This window comes from Ambystoma mexicanum, chromosome 3p (assembly GCF_040938575.1).
Source record: "Ambystoma mexicanum isolate Mex_15411 chromosome 3p, UKY_AmexF1_1, whole genome shotgun sequence".
Lineage (NCBI taxonomy): Eukaryota > Metazoa > Chordata > Amphibia > Caudata > Ambystomatidae > Ambystoma > Ambystoma mexicanum.
In genome coordinates this window covers 249,993,887-250,010,264 of record NC_090925.1, presented here as the reverse complement: position 1 = coordinate 250,010,264, position 16,378 = coordinate 249,993,887, and the positions used below count along the sequence as shown (strand labels likewise).

Here is a 16,378-nt window from a genome sequence, read left to right as displayed (position 1 = left end):
GCATACACTCGGGATAATTTTGGTTTGGTGCAAGTGGGAGCAGTTAATAATTTACTGGTGAAGACCATGGGCCTCGTTACATATGTCGTGGCAACCTGGCAGTAAATCTGCCAGGATACCACCAAATGGAATTACTGTTAACGCCACTTGCTCTGGCGGAGTTACCAGCAGATTACAAGTGGCAGTAAATGGCATTAATCCCCATTGCATGGAGTCCTATAGGGCTCCATGGGGGGATTTGCCGGTACTACCATCGCTGGTAATACTGTCACTTTTTGTGGCGGAGTGCCAGAATTACTGGCAGCTCAGAGGTGCAGGTAAATCCGGCCACCCCAACACCCACCACCAAACTTGTAGTCTGCTGGTGCGGTAACGTGACGTTAAAGTGTATCAACGGCACGTTACTACCACGCCATTTGACGATTGATAAAGTTTATGGGTTCTTTATTGTCTTTTTTAAGGATACCTAATTGCTAGTTGTTTTTTAAATCGTTTATTATACCTTGAATGTTGGATTTTCATGTACAAAAATAATTTTTGTAAAGGTTTTTCAAAAACAAATACAAATAAAAAAGATATATATACCGCACCGGCACATTAATACCGCACCGACAAACATGTAATGAAGTTGCAAGTCTCTGCCACGATAGTACTAATTACTAATAATGTCGTTGTCGTGCCCGTCCTGCGCAGATCTCCGGGCAGCGCATAAAGTCGGCATCAGCCTCCCCCGTGCATAAAAAGCACATGCATGTAAATGCTTTCCGCAATGTTATGTTATGGTAATATGCCTTTATACTGTGCCAAATCTCCGCCATCGCAGTTTCACCGCGCCTAGGCCTGTCACTGGAGTTGTGTACTGTGCCCCCACCAATGCACAGACATTGCGAGAGGCAATTATGATTGTTTTTGTGAGTGGAAACGCACATTTGTCCAGATTTCCATCCTGGATTTGCACCAACGCACGGTGGTAGTGGTGTCCTCCCTCTTCAATGTGTTTCTTTTGGAAACACAAAATGGAATGTCTTTTTAGTTCTAAGGGATGCACACAAATTTGCACTTCCAAGGGCACTTTCTGAGGGTGGCTTTATGGGCACATTGGATTGGCCCATTGTCATCATTGAATGAAACCTGCGATTTGGCTGGATCGTGTGCACTTGACAGGGGAAGGATTTTAGGTTAAAAAAGATTGCACAAGCTGGGTACATGTAGCCTCTCCACGTGCCTATTTAGCAAATTAGCACCAACAGACCGATCGTCTTGTCCACTTGGTTTCCAGCTTTTCCTTAGTTTAGTCAGTAGAGTTTTCCTCCTGTGTCGATCCCAGCTGATAATGGCAGGATGCACTACGGATCTTAGATTGCCCTTCCTTGAAGATGCAGCCATCTTGTGTCCCTCAGCCTTGTTAAGCTCGGTCTTGCAAGAACACGGAATAGCAGGGTGCGACCGAGGTAGAGGAAGTCAGAAGCAAAGCCCGTTTTATGGACTGCCCCAAAATATCCTAAGGTTGTATCCGTGATGGGATGAGTGCAAGGTCAAGGCACTCCAAGAGTCAAGAATTGCACCAGAAAAGGGTAGAAAAAGAAACAAGGAGAGAAAACAAGACAAAGAACAACAATGTTTGTGGGTCGAAGAAAAGCTAAGTGTGGAACATTGAGATATGCCATAACTCTTTAGTGAGGGGCTGCAACAACAAAAAATGCCCAGATGCGACTACCAGCTGAAGAATGCCATCTTTGTTGAGGATTGCGTGTATTCCTATGGCGGATGCCATGTTGGATAGGAATATGCCATCTTGCCCTCAAGTGAGCTGTGATTGCAACATTGTTTCACCCATCGCCTTGCACATGCGGCATACATGAAGATAGATGTTGCAGCAGTCAGACTCTGCCAGAGCATTATGGTTAACCAGAACCCTTCGCTGACACCTAGCAAACATGGGCCGTGTAAGGCGGCCACAAACTGCATGCCCAGGAGCTCCATGTGACAAAGGGATCATGAAGGCATTTTGAAACAGTACAAAAGGTGTCTACCAGAAAATCCATCACATAGTGGTAGCCTCCCTCGTTTGTTAAACAAAGATTAAGTATGCACAAACACTAACAACAATAAAAATGAAAAACAAAATTAAAAAAAACAAATGAAGTTGGACGCCCTGCAGTCTGGTTCTCTGGTCCCTTACAAGGTGTGTCAGAACCCTAGCACCGTCCACAGTGGTTATCCGCATCCCCCTCAACTCATACTTACAGACAATTTATTTATTTATTGTACACTTATTAGGCACTTTTACAATTAGCAAAACTGTTTCAAAACGCCCACAGGGCAACCGGGGTGGGGACAGGGGACGGTAAAACAGCAAGGATAAATAATTGCATTAATAGTACAACAAATAATGAGAATAAAGGGACGGGGAGACAAACCTACTATGCCTTGTGAGTGTAACGTGAGTGCAAGAGAATGTGCAAGTGCAGGAGGGGGAAGGGTGAGGGATAAGGTGCTTAGAAGCTCATGGTGAAGTGCTCAGCGTAAATGCTAAGAGGAGAAGAACATAAGTGCATAAGGTAAGTGTAACCACCCATGGGTAGGGTGTGCCAAGTAAGTGCAGTAGAAAGATAGTGGCTGGGATGAGTGATGTGGGAGGTCAAGGCCCCAAGGACACTTAAGGGCCCTGCACATCAGTCACGCTACTGTATGATTAGCAGGGAAGAGAGGAGGAGAAGGACGAGGTAAAGAGAAAGGTCTTGAGGTTTTTTCGGAACATAAGGAGGTCTTGCTCAAGATGCAGAGGGAGGCTGTTCCACAGGAGGGAGCCAGCCGAGAAAAGTGATCGACCACAAGCTCTCTCTTTAGCAAAGCGCTTAACCGCAGGGAGTTGGTGCCAGAGGAACGGAGGAATCTAGAAGGAGAGTATTTGATCAGAAAGCATTGAAGATAGAGTGGTCAATGCACTCTAAGTGTCATGGTGAGATTCTTGCAAAACACAGGTGATGGCAATGTATGTCTCCAAATGCCAGGCCAGTCCAACCTCTGGGGGCACCTCTGTCACTGCTGCTCTGAATTTAAGTTTAACTATAGAAGTCCCTCTACCTCTCCTCCTTGAAGATATCTGTGTTTTTATCTGGTCATGTTTCTGTCAGCAATTGATGAGATGGCTCTAGCCAACAGAGAACAATGTGTTAAGGGAGGAGAGAGGATGGACAGGGTGTGATACAGGGGTGCCTGAAAACCAACCCTCTCCCACAAGAATCCAGGATAAGAACTGTCACTTCAGATTAGTGCTCTGAGTGGCTTTCTGGCTGCATATTTCCCTGAATAACAAGGCACAACTATTGTGCACGCTCACGTTTTAAATTCTGTAACCCCTTAAGTGCCAACTACGAGTATGCTCGTCCTTTTTGCATTGACTTGCATAATAGCCTGGCAGTTATGGCACGGTTTGCATATGGGAAAATTATCTTTCAAGTTCTGAAGATCTTGATTGGCATTCCAAGTTATGCAAATGCAGCCAAAGTCAGGATATTACAAACTAGAGAACATCAGATGTCCGACCCCACCCTACCACCCTACTGTAGTGTAGCCCTGCTTTTGTATAGTGGGCATAGTGGAGCGCGCATTCGGAGTGCTCAAGTCACGTTTCCGATCCCTTGACCACTCTGGTGGTGTGTTGCTATACACACCACCAGTAGTCTGCAGGATAATTGTAGCAGCATGTGTCCTGCACAATGTTGCAACATGATGTGGCATCCTGCTGGACATGGTGGCGGAATACCATACACACCCACAGACAGACTGTTTGCATATGGCTGGGCAATGGGCACGTGGAGAGGCTACATGTACCCAGCTTGTGCAATCTTTTTTCACCTAAAATCCTTCCCCTGTCAAGTGCACACGATCCAGCCAAATCGCAGGTTTCATTCAATGATGACAATGGGCCAATCCAATGTGCCCATAAAGCCACCCTCAGAAAGTGCCCTTGGAAGTGCAGATTTGTGTGCATCTCTTAGAACTAAAAAGACATTCCATTTTGTGATTCCAAAAGAAACACATTGAAGTGGGAGGACACCACTACCACCGTGCCAAATATTGAATGAAATCACCCCTTTGGCACCAAAATCATCCCACATGACTAACGAACATATAAGTGTGTAAGCAGCGATACATCTTAAACTCACCAAACATCATATCTGAGCTGCAAGCCATACATGGCCTCCAAAAGTAACATGTGCACAAAATACAAGAAGCACAATGGCATATTGCAGCACACATGTCAGAGAATGTGCATTATGTGCACAAACATGTCCCTATTGCAGGGTGTTGAAAAGCAGTGTAGTAAGGATCTCATCAGCTAACCAGAGCTGTATTGTCCTCTGTTTAGGGGCCATATGGGAAAGGACTACAATCTATCACAAAAAAATGCAACCCATATAAACGGCTTCCTTCCTTTAGGGTATAGAGCTGTCTATGACACCAGCCTGACACATACACAATCCACCCTTTCTAACTTCAGATAGGCACACAAGTTTTTTCAAAAAATATACATATTTTAATGTCTATCACATTGCATGTAAAACAATCATAAAAAAAGATCATACATTTATAAAAAGTGTTGTGTTTGTCTCTACTATACACCATTTCATTGCAATCAGTATGCTTTTAAACACATTCTGCCGTGTTCTTATACACGACTCTTGCAAATACCCACAAACCGGTGATATGTACAAGATATCTAACACGGCAGAATGTGTTTAAAAGCATACCCAGCTGCGGTCAACTGGAAGCTGCAAACACCATGGTGCAGCATGCATGGGACATACATGTGAAAGCACCAACACTGCACAATGTAGTGTGCCTTTTCACAACATTATATGCCACAAATGTGCATCAGTGGTTCTATGTTTGTGGATCGTAACTTGGGCTGCACACCATCAAAGTCTGAACCCTGAGAAAGAGAGGCCAAATGTGCCGTTGAACCATCACCCCACAAACATGTCACCTAGTACACATGTGCAAAGTGCAATGGACCACACACCAGCACAACCATCAAAACCTGTCACAGGCCACAAACAGCTGGCCCTGCCACCTACTTCCAACGACCCATGAAAGACCCACAGTTGGAAATCCCGCAATTTTGAATCTGAAACGTGGCCCATTAATCCATAGAAACAACAACATTCCCAGACCTATGACCAGAACCACACCATATGACACATGCACCCATGAAGTAGTACAGTTGCCCCACAAGACAAGTCCATCCAAAATTATCACACACAGTGCAAGAGTCCCAGCCAAACACCACACAAGTGTCTGCAAAAGTCCCACACTTACCTGCACAGGGTACCCACCTGCATTGCATACAATGCAACCCAAAGGGAGACACATCCGCTAAATGCAATGACATGCATAGTAACAGCAGAAAGAACCTGCACATCCATGACAACACATGAATGGAGCAAGAAATATGCTGAGACCACCCACTGCAGAAAGACCACAGGGTGCAATAGGGTGACAGGACATATATTGTGATTTGCCCATGAGTGCAGCAGAGGACAACAGAGAGAGAGTGACAGTGAGGGGGAACGGCAAGTGAAAAACACATCAAGGAGTACACTGTCTGGATTGTAGTTGGCCAAAGACATGCACTATACCACAGTAGGTGTGTACATAGCTGAGTTGACCAAGGGAGGAAGACAGTGACAGGGGTACCCCTTAAAAAAACATCCTGGCATGGTAGCATGCAAAGCACATATAAGGAAACTTCCACATGCAGCAAAAATGGAGAACAATGACGCATACTGAAAATGCAAAATAGTGCTCATGCTTACCTGCTGACTGAGGCGGCGTGGTCTGAATCCTGCATCACCTTCACCGAAAACTGTGCCTCCAAATGAGTGACCGGAGGGCCTGTGCCTGGCAGAGGGCATGGGGAGCATGGACATGAAAAGGGTGCAGGGTGTATCTCCCAGGACAGCAGTCACCGCCTCATTATGGATCACTGAAACAACATGGGACAAGACATTACAATAGGCATAGTACCATTCACACAACAAACATGTGTAAGGATACACTGAACCCATAGTTACCTGCACATGCTATCCTGAGAACCACCATGCAAACATGCAAGTTGACCTCACTCTGCATGCCTGCATGTCCACCACTGCATACGTCATGGCCTTGAGAGGGCAACTGCACAACTCAAGTAAAAAACAAAACCCCTCAAAAAATAAACCTGGAAAGGGAAAAATAACATGCCAACATCCAGGCCTGGGGTCTACAAAAGGGGCACAAATAAAAAAAGAATAACAAATGTCCATCATAGACAGGGGGGAGGGGTAGGATGCATGTCAACGTCCACATGAGTGGACATCCAATAAAAAAGAAAACCTCCATGGGCTCATGGAGCTCATGCCTACGGTGAACCTGTAGGCATATCTGTGCTCGCACCCCCATCTTGCCTTGAATCTGCAGGTGAAGGGGTGCTGGAGGCTGACCACACAGTGCCCTGGTATGGTCCTCAGTGGCAGCCACCATGTGTGACACTGATGAATGTACCAGCAGACTGAGGGCTGTGAGGCCACTATGCACAACCTCATGGGTTGCACCCAGTTCCTCTGAGATTGTCTGCCTCAATGCTAACACCTCCCGTTGGAACAGTCTTCTGGTGGCAGCATGTTCCTCATGGATTTCAGCCCTCTGGGCCAAAATCTCAAGCCTCAGGGCATCCATGTGTGCACGACCCTCTGCAAGCAGGGATGCCTGCAAATCTGCCTGTCGCCGCCTGATGTTGGCCTCCATGCACAGTCTGTGGGAGCGGCATGTGGACTGCATGACCTTCAGCTGTTGCGCCACCTGTGTTGCTGGGAGGGGTCATGGAAGTGGCCACCCTATCCATGCCCTGAGCCAAACTCTCAAAGGCAGCACCCTGTCAGTGTGTGGAACGCAACATCTGCCGCTCCCACTCTGTCTGCCCAGGATGCACATGTCCCCCACATGTGTGTGGCCCCTATCCTTAGTTGCAGGTCTGCAACCCTCCCTTGGACATCTGTCTCAGGACCAGAAACTAATACATGGGAGGGTGGCCTTGCAGCCGTAACCACCACAGAAAGGGGGCCCCCACCGACTTACCTTGAGAAGGCACCTAACACCCTGCACACTCACAGACCACAACTGCTCCACCCATTGGTGCACTCACCTCTGCCAGAATTGAGGACTGCCCATCCAGTTCAGCATCAGCGCCAGCTGAGTCCAAAGATCCCGAAGAGTCTGCAGCATGGCTGAAGATGGTCTGGAGCACCAGTAGGTTCTCACGGCCTGCCACACCATGACCTTCACAGGTGATCTGAAGCACCAGACTCTTCGTCATCCACCTCCTCCTTGCATCTGTTGCATCCTCACCTGCACATGGACAGAAAAAGACATGTGCAACGTGTCTACAGTAAACATGTACAGTAAATATGTGTATGACATACCTGTCATGCAACAAAATGCATGGCATGCAGTCAGAAGAAATACAGCATCCACATATTATGGCCAACAAGCAATATGAGCATGGCGTATGCAGACTGGCCAACATATTCCCTGCCCAGGGTCATGGTGTCAGTGGACACATTGCCAACCAACAGGGTCATTAAGAATCACATTAGGCGCCATGTTGTCGCATACTTTTGACTAATACCTGTGAAATGGGCATAGACATGTGTCTCTAGGACGTGCAATTACATTACATGGTTACAGGCAGCGACACATATGCACATACAATGCCGCTTCCATCACATGCCACACCAGTGTTGACTTGGTACAGGGACTGTAAACAAAGAGAGCATGTCATAAGTTAGGGAAACAGCAAATAGCCCAGGTGATGTATGGCTGTAAGAGGACCACCGAGGCAAGGTCAGGGGAGTGGAGAGAGTAAGTTAATGGAATTGCGGATAGGACCAAGGTACAGTGACCCGGGAGAGGAGCATGGGCACATGGAGTGTTGGAGGGTAACAGGGAGCAAGCGACACAACGATTTGCCTCTGGAGTCATTGACATTGGGGCAGTGGGGATGTGTACAGTCTGAACACATGCCCAATCACTCAGGGCACACCATACAGCGTGTTTTGTGTCAGCTTGGATGGCCTATGTGGCATGGCAGCCTATACATACATGTGTGAAAAGAGATTGAATACCCTGCATGGCATGAAGTGTAACTAGGATTTGGGACACACACACACATATCTAGCAGAGCAGGGTCACCCACATGAAGGATGCTGCAATCAACTGTGCATGTGGTGTTATCATATGGCAGATGTTGGGGGATGCTAGTGGGAGATGAGTAGCGTCAAACAGATATGTTTCACTGATGTACACCACATGGTTTGTATTCACTATTGTGTCCACTGGACAGGAGTCAGTCCACCACATAACATGATTCATCCAGGGCAGTCATTCCAATGCAGCCAGATGTGCACCACAGTTATACATCTTGTTGATGCATTATTTCATGTACTCAGGATGCACAATGTTGGTCAATCACCGGACATGTCCTTGTCATTTTCCAGGCATCCCACGCTTTGCACCTGCTCCAGTAGAATTAATTGGCTCATAGCCTCTTCATATGGGTCAGCTCCTCCTCCTCTGGTGATCCCCCTCCAGTTGACAGAGCAGAGGCCAGGTTGGCACCCAGCTTGGACTTGGTGCGACGGGTGAGTTAATTCCAGCGCTTCACTACCCATGCAGCAGTGTGTTTCTCAAGCCCTAAGGCATTGATCTCATCCGTGACATGCTGCCAGTGCACCATACGCTGACCAGTTGTATGGGTGCTGCCCGGATGCTGGCACATATCACAGTGGTGACTGGCCACGTAGTCCATGAGGATCTGGAGTTCTTCATCGTGGAGGTTCTTCTTCTTCATAGTGCCAGTGTCCTGTGCCGTGTCATGGGATTGAGCCTGTTCCTGCTGTCCAGGCTAAGCATTCTTACCACAGGTGCCATGAGGGGTTGGTGCCATTCCTGAGTGGCTGGGACCACTTTGGGATCCAGATGCCAGACCACAAGTGGCCTTGGGCATGGTGTGAACCCTTGGGGCAGTTGCTTCTACAGCATGCCCATGCCCCCTTGGGACTGGGGCAGCTGCTTCCACAGCACACCCCTGACCCTGGCCCTTCTGCCTCCTTTCCCTCTTGGGGCATTTCCACTCATGTTCCTGGTGTAACAGAAATATGGAAGGCCCACCAAGTTATTGTCCTAGGCAATATGAGTGAGAGGGTAGTCTACGTGATGGACAACATAGTTCTGTGGTTCAAATGTACCCACGGTGTGGATAGTACAGTACGTGTAAAGCACAGGCACCCCGAAATAAAACTCTGTTTCCGGCTGCCTTCATTGCGAGACACGGAAGACCCATGTTCCTGCCATCTTGCAATTTTACCTGCCTCTTCCTGCCCTGTGTTGCCTCCAAATTTGCCATCTGCTGCTGCCTGCACAGTGTGTGTGCCTGCTGCACGCCTGCACTACGTTTGGAGTGCCTGCTGTCCATCCATTGCCTATGCTGCTGTCTCCGGTCCTGTGACCATGTCAGCTGTTTCGTTGGACTCCCACCGTGCCATACCACCACCACCGCTCCACAGCCAAGCTCCAGGACCACCTTGCCCACCCTACACCTGCCTCAGGGGTTGCCATGTCAGCACCATTATCCTCTGACCAGAGAGGCAACCCCACGGCAGTGAAGTAAAGGGCTGTCAACTTCAGTGCCATGGAAGTTAAAATCTGGGTGGAGAAGGTCCTGGAGCATTATGATGCCCTCGTCAACCCTCTGATGCAACGCGGCAAAGAAGGACGTCAGCAGATCTGGGACAGGGTCATAGATGCCATCAATGTGGAGGGGGTGGCAGTCCACACCTTCAAGACCATCACTAAGCTCTGGGAGGATCTGAAATCCAGGACCCACGCAAGGCCCTGCAATACATCCAGGCCGGTGCTACCATGGAGGGGCACCATGCACATGTGGGTCCTGGAGAGGTTCTACCCAGCGCTGCATTCCCAGGTCTGTGAGTTACACCAATGTCTGGAGTCAGAAGGAGAGTGGCCATGTGGTACACTGCTCTGTGGTGCATGTGACTTATGCATGTACAAGCATGTTGGCAGTGACCCCTTAGGATTGCAGCAAGTATGTTTAGGAGACGGATGTCTGCGTGCATGCCTCAGACATTGCTCTCCATGTGTGCATTCAGATATTTTTGGACTTTAAATGTGCTCATACTTGCATTGTGTTTTGTAGCGCTGGCTTGCAGAATGTGCAAATGCAATGTTACATATGTCTGAGACTTGCCAGGATGGCAAGTGTGCCAGTTGAGGAAATGTTGCCCATGTCATGTGCATGCATGATGCTCATGTGTATGTGCCCAAAATGGGAATGTGTGACTGGGCATCACTCACACCTGTATGTAACATATGCATTGGGATGTCTGGCTTAGTCAAGTTGCGGCATTGCAGTTCCCTTGAGTCTGATGTGATTGGGCATGGCGCTGCTTGCGACCTCTGAGTTGATGTGTGTGCATGACATGGGTATGTGCTTGGGGCCATGGCATGCTCACATGTGCATGTGCAATTGATGCATGTGTGTATAGCATACACAATTGATTGGTTGTGACAGTGGCAAGTAGTTTGATGTGATTGTGTGGAGTGATGGCCAGGCAGTTGTCTGCATGGATGTGGATTGCATGTCCATGTATGTGGGTGTGGAGGTTGATGGTTGTTCCCTTGACAGGTCATATTCCTGTAAATGTTGGTGATGCCACACTGGCTTTGGTGCAGTACACTGATGTTTCTGTTCTGTGTCTCCTTTTCCACAGTTGCATCTGATGAAGAGGGTGGAAGCAGTGCTGTGGAGCATGGCTGCAGGGTTGCCTCCACCAGGCAGAGGCGCATGCCCCAGCCATGCCCCTGTGACAGCTCATCTTCGGGGAGCGATGTGGCTGTGGCAGCACTGGTGACATTGGGCATGGCTGCTTGGGGTAAGTCCAAGAAGGTGAAGGTGGGAGTGGACTCCTCAGCAGCGGTGGGGCCTGGTGATGCCACATAGGGACCATCCATGGCAGAAGACGCCCTGGAGTCATCCAGGTTGACGAAGGGGGAGGTGGAGGAGGTGGCCATTGCAGCCCAGCACATGGGGTCAGGTGGGGGTGTTGAGGTGGGCGTGCTTACTTCAGTACTGTCCCAGGGGAATGAGGCTGTGCAGGCCACCGTGGAGGTGCCTGTGCAAAATCCAGTCCCTGGGGCATCGAATGCAGCAGTGTGTGCCTGCCAGGATGCCTCCACCCAGAACCACCGCCCCATGTCGGCTGGTGTGTTCACCCAGACCGACACCCTCTTGTCATCTGGTGTGTCCATCCGGGATTATGGTTGCCCCTGCTGGCTGAGTAGGCGAGGTGGACAGGTGTCATTCGTGATGATGGCCAGGATACTCGTTGTCTGCTTGAACATCATCACAGTGAGCTATACCGCTTTCTGTCCTGGCTTGCACCATTTAGAACGAAGAGAGGGCGTCCTACCATCAACATTTGGGTATTCACACTTTATTCATGCAAATATATTTAATTTGTTCATGTTTCACTTGACAGGAATTTCTCTGTGTCTGTTAAAACATTAATGTCAAAGAGAAGAACACTCAAACTGTTGTAAGTTCACACAGCATTTTTTATTTTGCTGTTGAATCTATATTTTTCTTTTTTTCTCCTCTTTTATCAAAGCTTTTTTTGAAAAAAAGTTTTTCTATTTTCTATAAGACTTTTTTGACTCATTAGTCATAGTGCAACGATTACACAATGATAGTGCAACAATAAGTGCATTCAACAGAAACAACCAGTGACAGATTACTGTCCATGTCTTAATTTCACATATCCAAGTGTCATCATTACGTTACATACACTAGTACAAAAATGAAAGCAATCAAGGCTCTGTTAGTTCTAGAGAGTGCAAAATGACACACTCCAATGGAAAGTGCTAGATGTCACACTCCTTTCTCAGGGCCTCACTGAGGTCTAGTATGCCAGGCAAAAGGGTGACCTAGTTAACTGCACTTATTGTCGCACTGTCCATTGTGTAATCGTTGTACTATGACTAATGAACCCAAAACAGTCAATTAAATATATTTGCATGAACAAAGTGTGAATACCTAAATGTTGATGGTAGGATGCCCTCTCCTCGTTCTAACTACATTTAGCCCATAGTCCTGCCACCCTTAGGGATGTCCCTCCCATTACCAGCTGGCTTGCAGCATGCCTGTTCTGTGGGGGCTGCCTGGGGCGTGTCACAAGTGAGGGGGGCTGAGGGGTGGTGTCCACACTGGAGGGAGCTGGAGGGTGGTGTCCAGACTGGAGGGGGCTGGTGGGTGGGGTCCAGACTGGAGGGGTTGCCTGGAGGAGTGTCACAGGTGTGGGGGGCTGGAGGTGGTGTCCAGACTGGAGGGGGCTTCCTGGGCCGTTACCAGCTGGCTTGCAGCATGCCTGTTCTGTGGGGGCTGCCTGGGGGGTGTCACAAGTGAGGGGAGCTGAGGGGTGGTGTCCAGACTGGAGGGAGCTGGTGGGTGGTGTCCAGACTGGAGGGGGTTGAGGTGTGGTGTCCAGATGAAGGGGCTGCTTGGGGGGGTGTCAAAAGTGAGGGGGGCTAAGGGGTGGTGTCCACACTGGAGGGAGCCGGTGGGTGGTGTCCAGACTGGAGGGGGCTGGTGGGTGGTGTCCAGACTGGAGGTGCTGCTTAGAGGAGTGTCACAGGTGTGGGGGGCTGGGGGTGATGTCCAGACTGGAGGGGGCTTCCTGGGGGGTGTCACAATTGAGGGGGGCTGATGGGTGGTATCCAGACTGGAGGGGGCTGGTGGGTGGTGTCTGGGCTAGTGTGGTTGATGTGCAGTAGGGGCGGTATGTAGGGGGGTATGCAGCCAAAATGGGTGCCGATGGTGTAGGGGGGTGGTTCACGTTTTCGCTGGGCTGCCGCCTGGGCTTGCGAGGTGAGGTGTGTGTTTACGCAGGGGTGCAGCTTGGGCTTGCAAGGTGATGTGTGCGATTTCGCTGAGGTGCAGTCGGCCTTGCGAGGCAGGGCCCGCATTTTCGCAGGGGTGCAGCCTAGGCTTGGGGGTGATGTGAACGATTTTGCTGGGGTGCATTAGGGCTTTGCGAGGGAGGGCCGTGATTTTGCAGGGGTGCACCCTGGGCTTGCAAGGTGAGGCATGCGATTTCGCTGGGGTGCAGCCTGAGCTTGTGAGGTGAGGTGCGAGTTTTCGCAGGGGTGCAGCCTGGGCTTGCGCGAGGGAGGGCACGCCTTCTCACAGGGGTACTGGATGGTGGTTCAGAGGTGGACACTGAGGCTTGTGTCTCGTTTGGCCTTTTGTTTGATTTTTGGTGTGCGTGGGGCATTTTGTGGGCGTTCCACACACAACTTGTTTTGTCTTGCGCGATGGCTAGTAATGAGTGTTTGAATCCATGAATATGTGGGGCGCGCAACATTTTTTCTGAGCGTGGCCCTTGCACCATTTCTGCACCCGATTCGATGAACCAGGCCCACAACAATGTATGTTTAGGATTACAGCTACCTATGCCATGGCAAGTGCTATCTGTTTAGTTTGCTTACGCAAATGGACACAGCGCAGGCTCCTTCTAGAATATTTATGGCAGTGGCCCCAATTGTACAAGCAGTCATACATTTGAAAAAGTGAATGAGATTAAACATAATTCGTGTGCCGAAAGTGTTATATCACTGTGCAATAAATCAGTAGGCCTGGGGTTGTAGAGGCAGTGTCAGGGGTACCAAGGAGATTGCCAGGGGCAGCAGCTAGTACCCCTAGCTACCCCCAACTGGCATCTATGTCAGCTTACCCTTCCCTCACACACCGGAATGCCTTCACGGAAAACTCATTGAAGCATTCGGACTAAAGCACAGACAGAAGGAGAGGACGAGATAAGGAAGGTGAGTAAAGAGAGAGGGAAAGTGATGGGATGGAAAGAAAGTGACAGATAGAGAAATTGAGAGAGAGAGAGAGAGTAAGGGCCTTATTACGACTTCGGGGGTAGCCATGCCGCTATCGGCGGCATGGCTGCCGCCGAAATCAGGTCCGGGTTGCCGGAATGGGGAATTACTGGGCCATTCCGAGTTCGGAGGGCCCGGTAATTCCTCCCTCAGGGAACCCGGGCCCGGACCTTCCACATTCCCATCTGAGCCCCCATAGGGCTCAATGGGAATGGGCGAGGGTGCAAACAACGGCCTATTACGAGCGACCCGTTGTTTGCTCCCTCTTCCCCTCGCGGGACCCGGTAAGGTCGCCTGGTTTGACCAGGCGTTACTTACCGGGTCCCGCGAGGGGAGCTTGTAATGAGGCGGAACGGGTTTAACGGGTCCCCCTCCTTTAGCGGAGCCCGTTAACCCGTTCTGCCTCAGTCGTATTGAGGCCCTAAGAGTACACCAAACCAAACTAAAGCACACAGACATACAAAGAGAACAGAGACAGCGCATGTGACACTGCGGCTCTCACCCGCAGAGAGACAGAAAGGGAGAGCGAGAGAGCGAGAGAAGGAGAGAGGTGGGATGGAAAGAGTGAGCGAAAGCGAGAGAGAAAGAGAGAGAGTACTAAACCACACATGCGGAGAACAGGGAGAGCCTACCCGACGCTGCAGCTTTCGTTCACAGAGAAACAGACACGGAATGATACAATAACAGCGTTGCAGCCGGCAGTGGAATTAAAATAGATGGAACAAAATACGTCACTTTTCTGCAATGTTCGTGCAGTCTCTGGCGTAGACATCGATTCCGCTCTGAGAAAGACTCGGCAGGGGTTCATGCAGGCGCGGGTATTTATCACCTCATGAGGATTGTCATTTTTCAAAGCATATCATGAATACTAATGATTCTCTCATTGTCAAGCAGACTCCGGAGTAGATGGAGGCGGCTGTCCCTGGCAGTAATGGGACGACTTCCTGTTTTGAAAATGATAGTACTACCTAAGTGTATCCACGTGTTTACAAATATGCCTCATTATATTGAAGGCCTTTTTTTAGATGAATTAGCATCGTCTAGAACTTTATATTCAAGCCACCTAAATAGCATGTGGGCCAGGCATGTGCAGGGGCCCTCATTTTCCACTTACCCAGTTATTAAAGGTTTTGCGACTTGATCAGTCTGCGCTTTCATGCAGCCAGTCCCCTATATGCAGACATGATTGTTTGCACCACCAGGTGTTAACAATGCACAGACATCCGCGTGGAGACAGGTTTCAGTGCAATGTTTCCACTTCATAGTTCATGCAGTGGTAAATGCCTCCCACCATTTACCTACATGGAATCTGCCAACTGTTAACAGTTGCAGAAAGCGGGCAGACTCCATAAGAAGGTTTGTAAAAAGCATGCATACACCACATTTTTTATGTGCATGCTTTTTGGAAACAGCCACATTTAAAATAACAAACTGAGGAACATATACAATGATGAGCAGCATATACTTTGAGAGAAAGGGCATAGACATTGAGGAGGGACATATACAGAGAGGAGGGACATTTACAGAGCAGGGCCATACACACTAAGGAAGGACATATATACGCAGGAGGGACATAACCATGGGGGCTTGGGGCATTTGCATAGAGGAGATAAATATACATAGAGGAGGGACATAAACACAGAGTGGGAACATATAAACTGAGGATGGATATATACACTAAGGAAGGACATATATACTAAGTGGAACAAAGACACTGAGGAGGGGTGCACATATACAAGCCAAGAAGGGACGAAAACAGAGAGGGGTGTGGTGGAAACAATGACCGCTCACGATTCTGGTGTATTCGTGAACAATTTATTTGTTTATTTGTTTAAAAAAAAAAGCAATAACAAGCACAAAACCATCACAAGCCTTCAGCGCAAGTGAGAACCCCCTCCCTCTGTGCACCATTCTCTTATACCCAAAGGAACACATGAATTTCAATGGAATGGGTGGTCCAGACAGGGCAAGGAATCGTACTAAAGCAATGTTGCTAACAGGGAACAGTGCCCCACTTATCCAAGCCTTTGATAGCAGCTGCATTATTTCATGTTAGTTAGTGTTATCAGGGAGGACAGCATATCGTGATCCAATTACTGAAGATGAATAAACAACTGAAAAATTCACACATGCTCTGAGGCAGGCAAGAGTGCTTGCAATAAACTGACTTCCGTCGACTAATGCCTCTTTATCTAGGAAAGCGGGAGCCTGAAACATGATTACATATGCCAAAAAGGAAACACGTCAGAAGTGAGAGAGGTGAAGGCAAGCATTCCTACACGCTAGATGAAGAGCCTTAATTGCAAAGACATGCACAGTAAAGTCTAATGCCTCGTCTTGCACAAGCAAGAAACAGTTGTTTAAACATGACAGTCAG

At 48.8% G+C, this 16,378-nt stretch overlaps 1 protein-coding gene across 2 annotated transcripts in view; it reads left to right on the top strand.

Annotated features, from left to right (window-relative positions):
- Positions 1–16,378, top strand: part of HRH3 (histamine receptor H3) — a 373,608-nt gene that overhangs the window by 64,452 nt on the left and 292,778 nt on the right. Inside the window, exon 2 of one of the 2 annotated variants that reach the window (XM_069650723.1) lies at positions 10,833–10,994. The exons of the other annotated variant lie outside the window; for it this stretch is intronic. Coding sequence (XP_069506824.1) covers positions 10,833–10,994 — 162 coding nt within the window. The remainder of the gene's footprint in view (positions 1–10,832; positions 10,995–16,378) is intronic. 2 annotated transcript variants of the gene reach the window in all.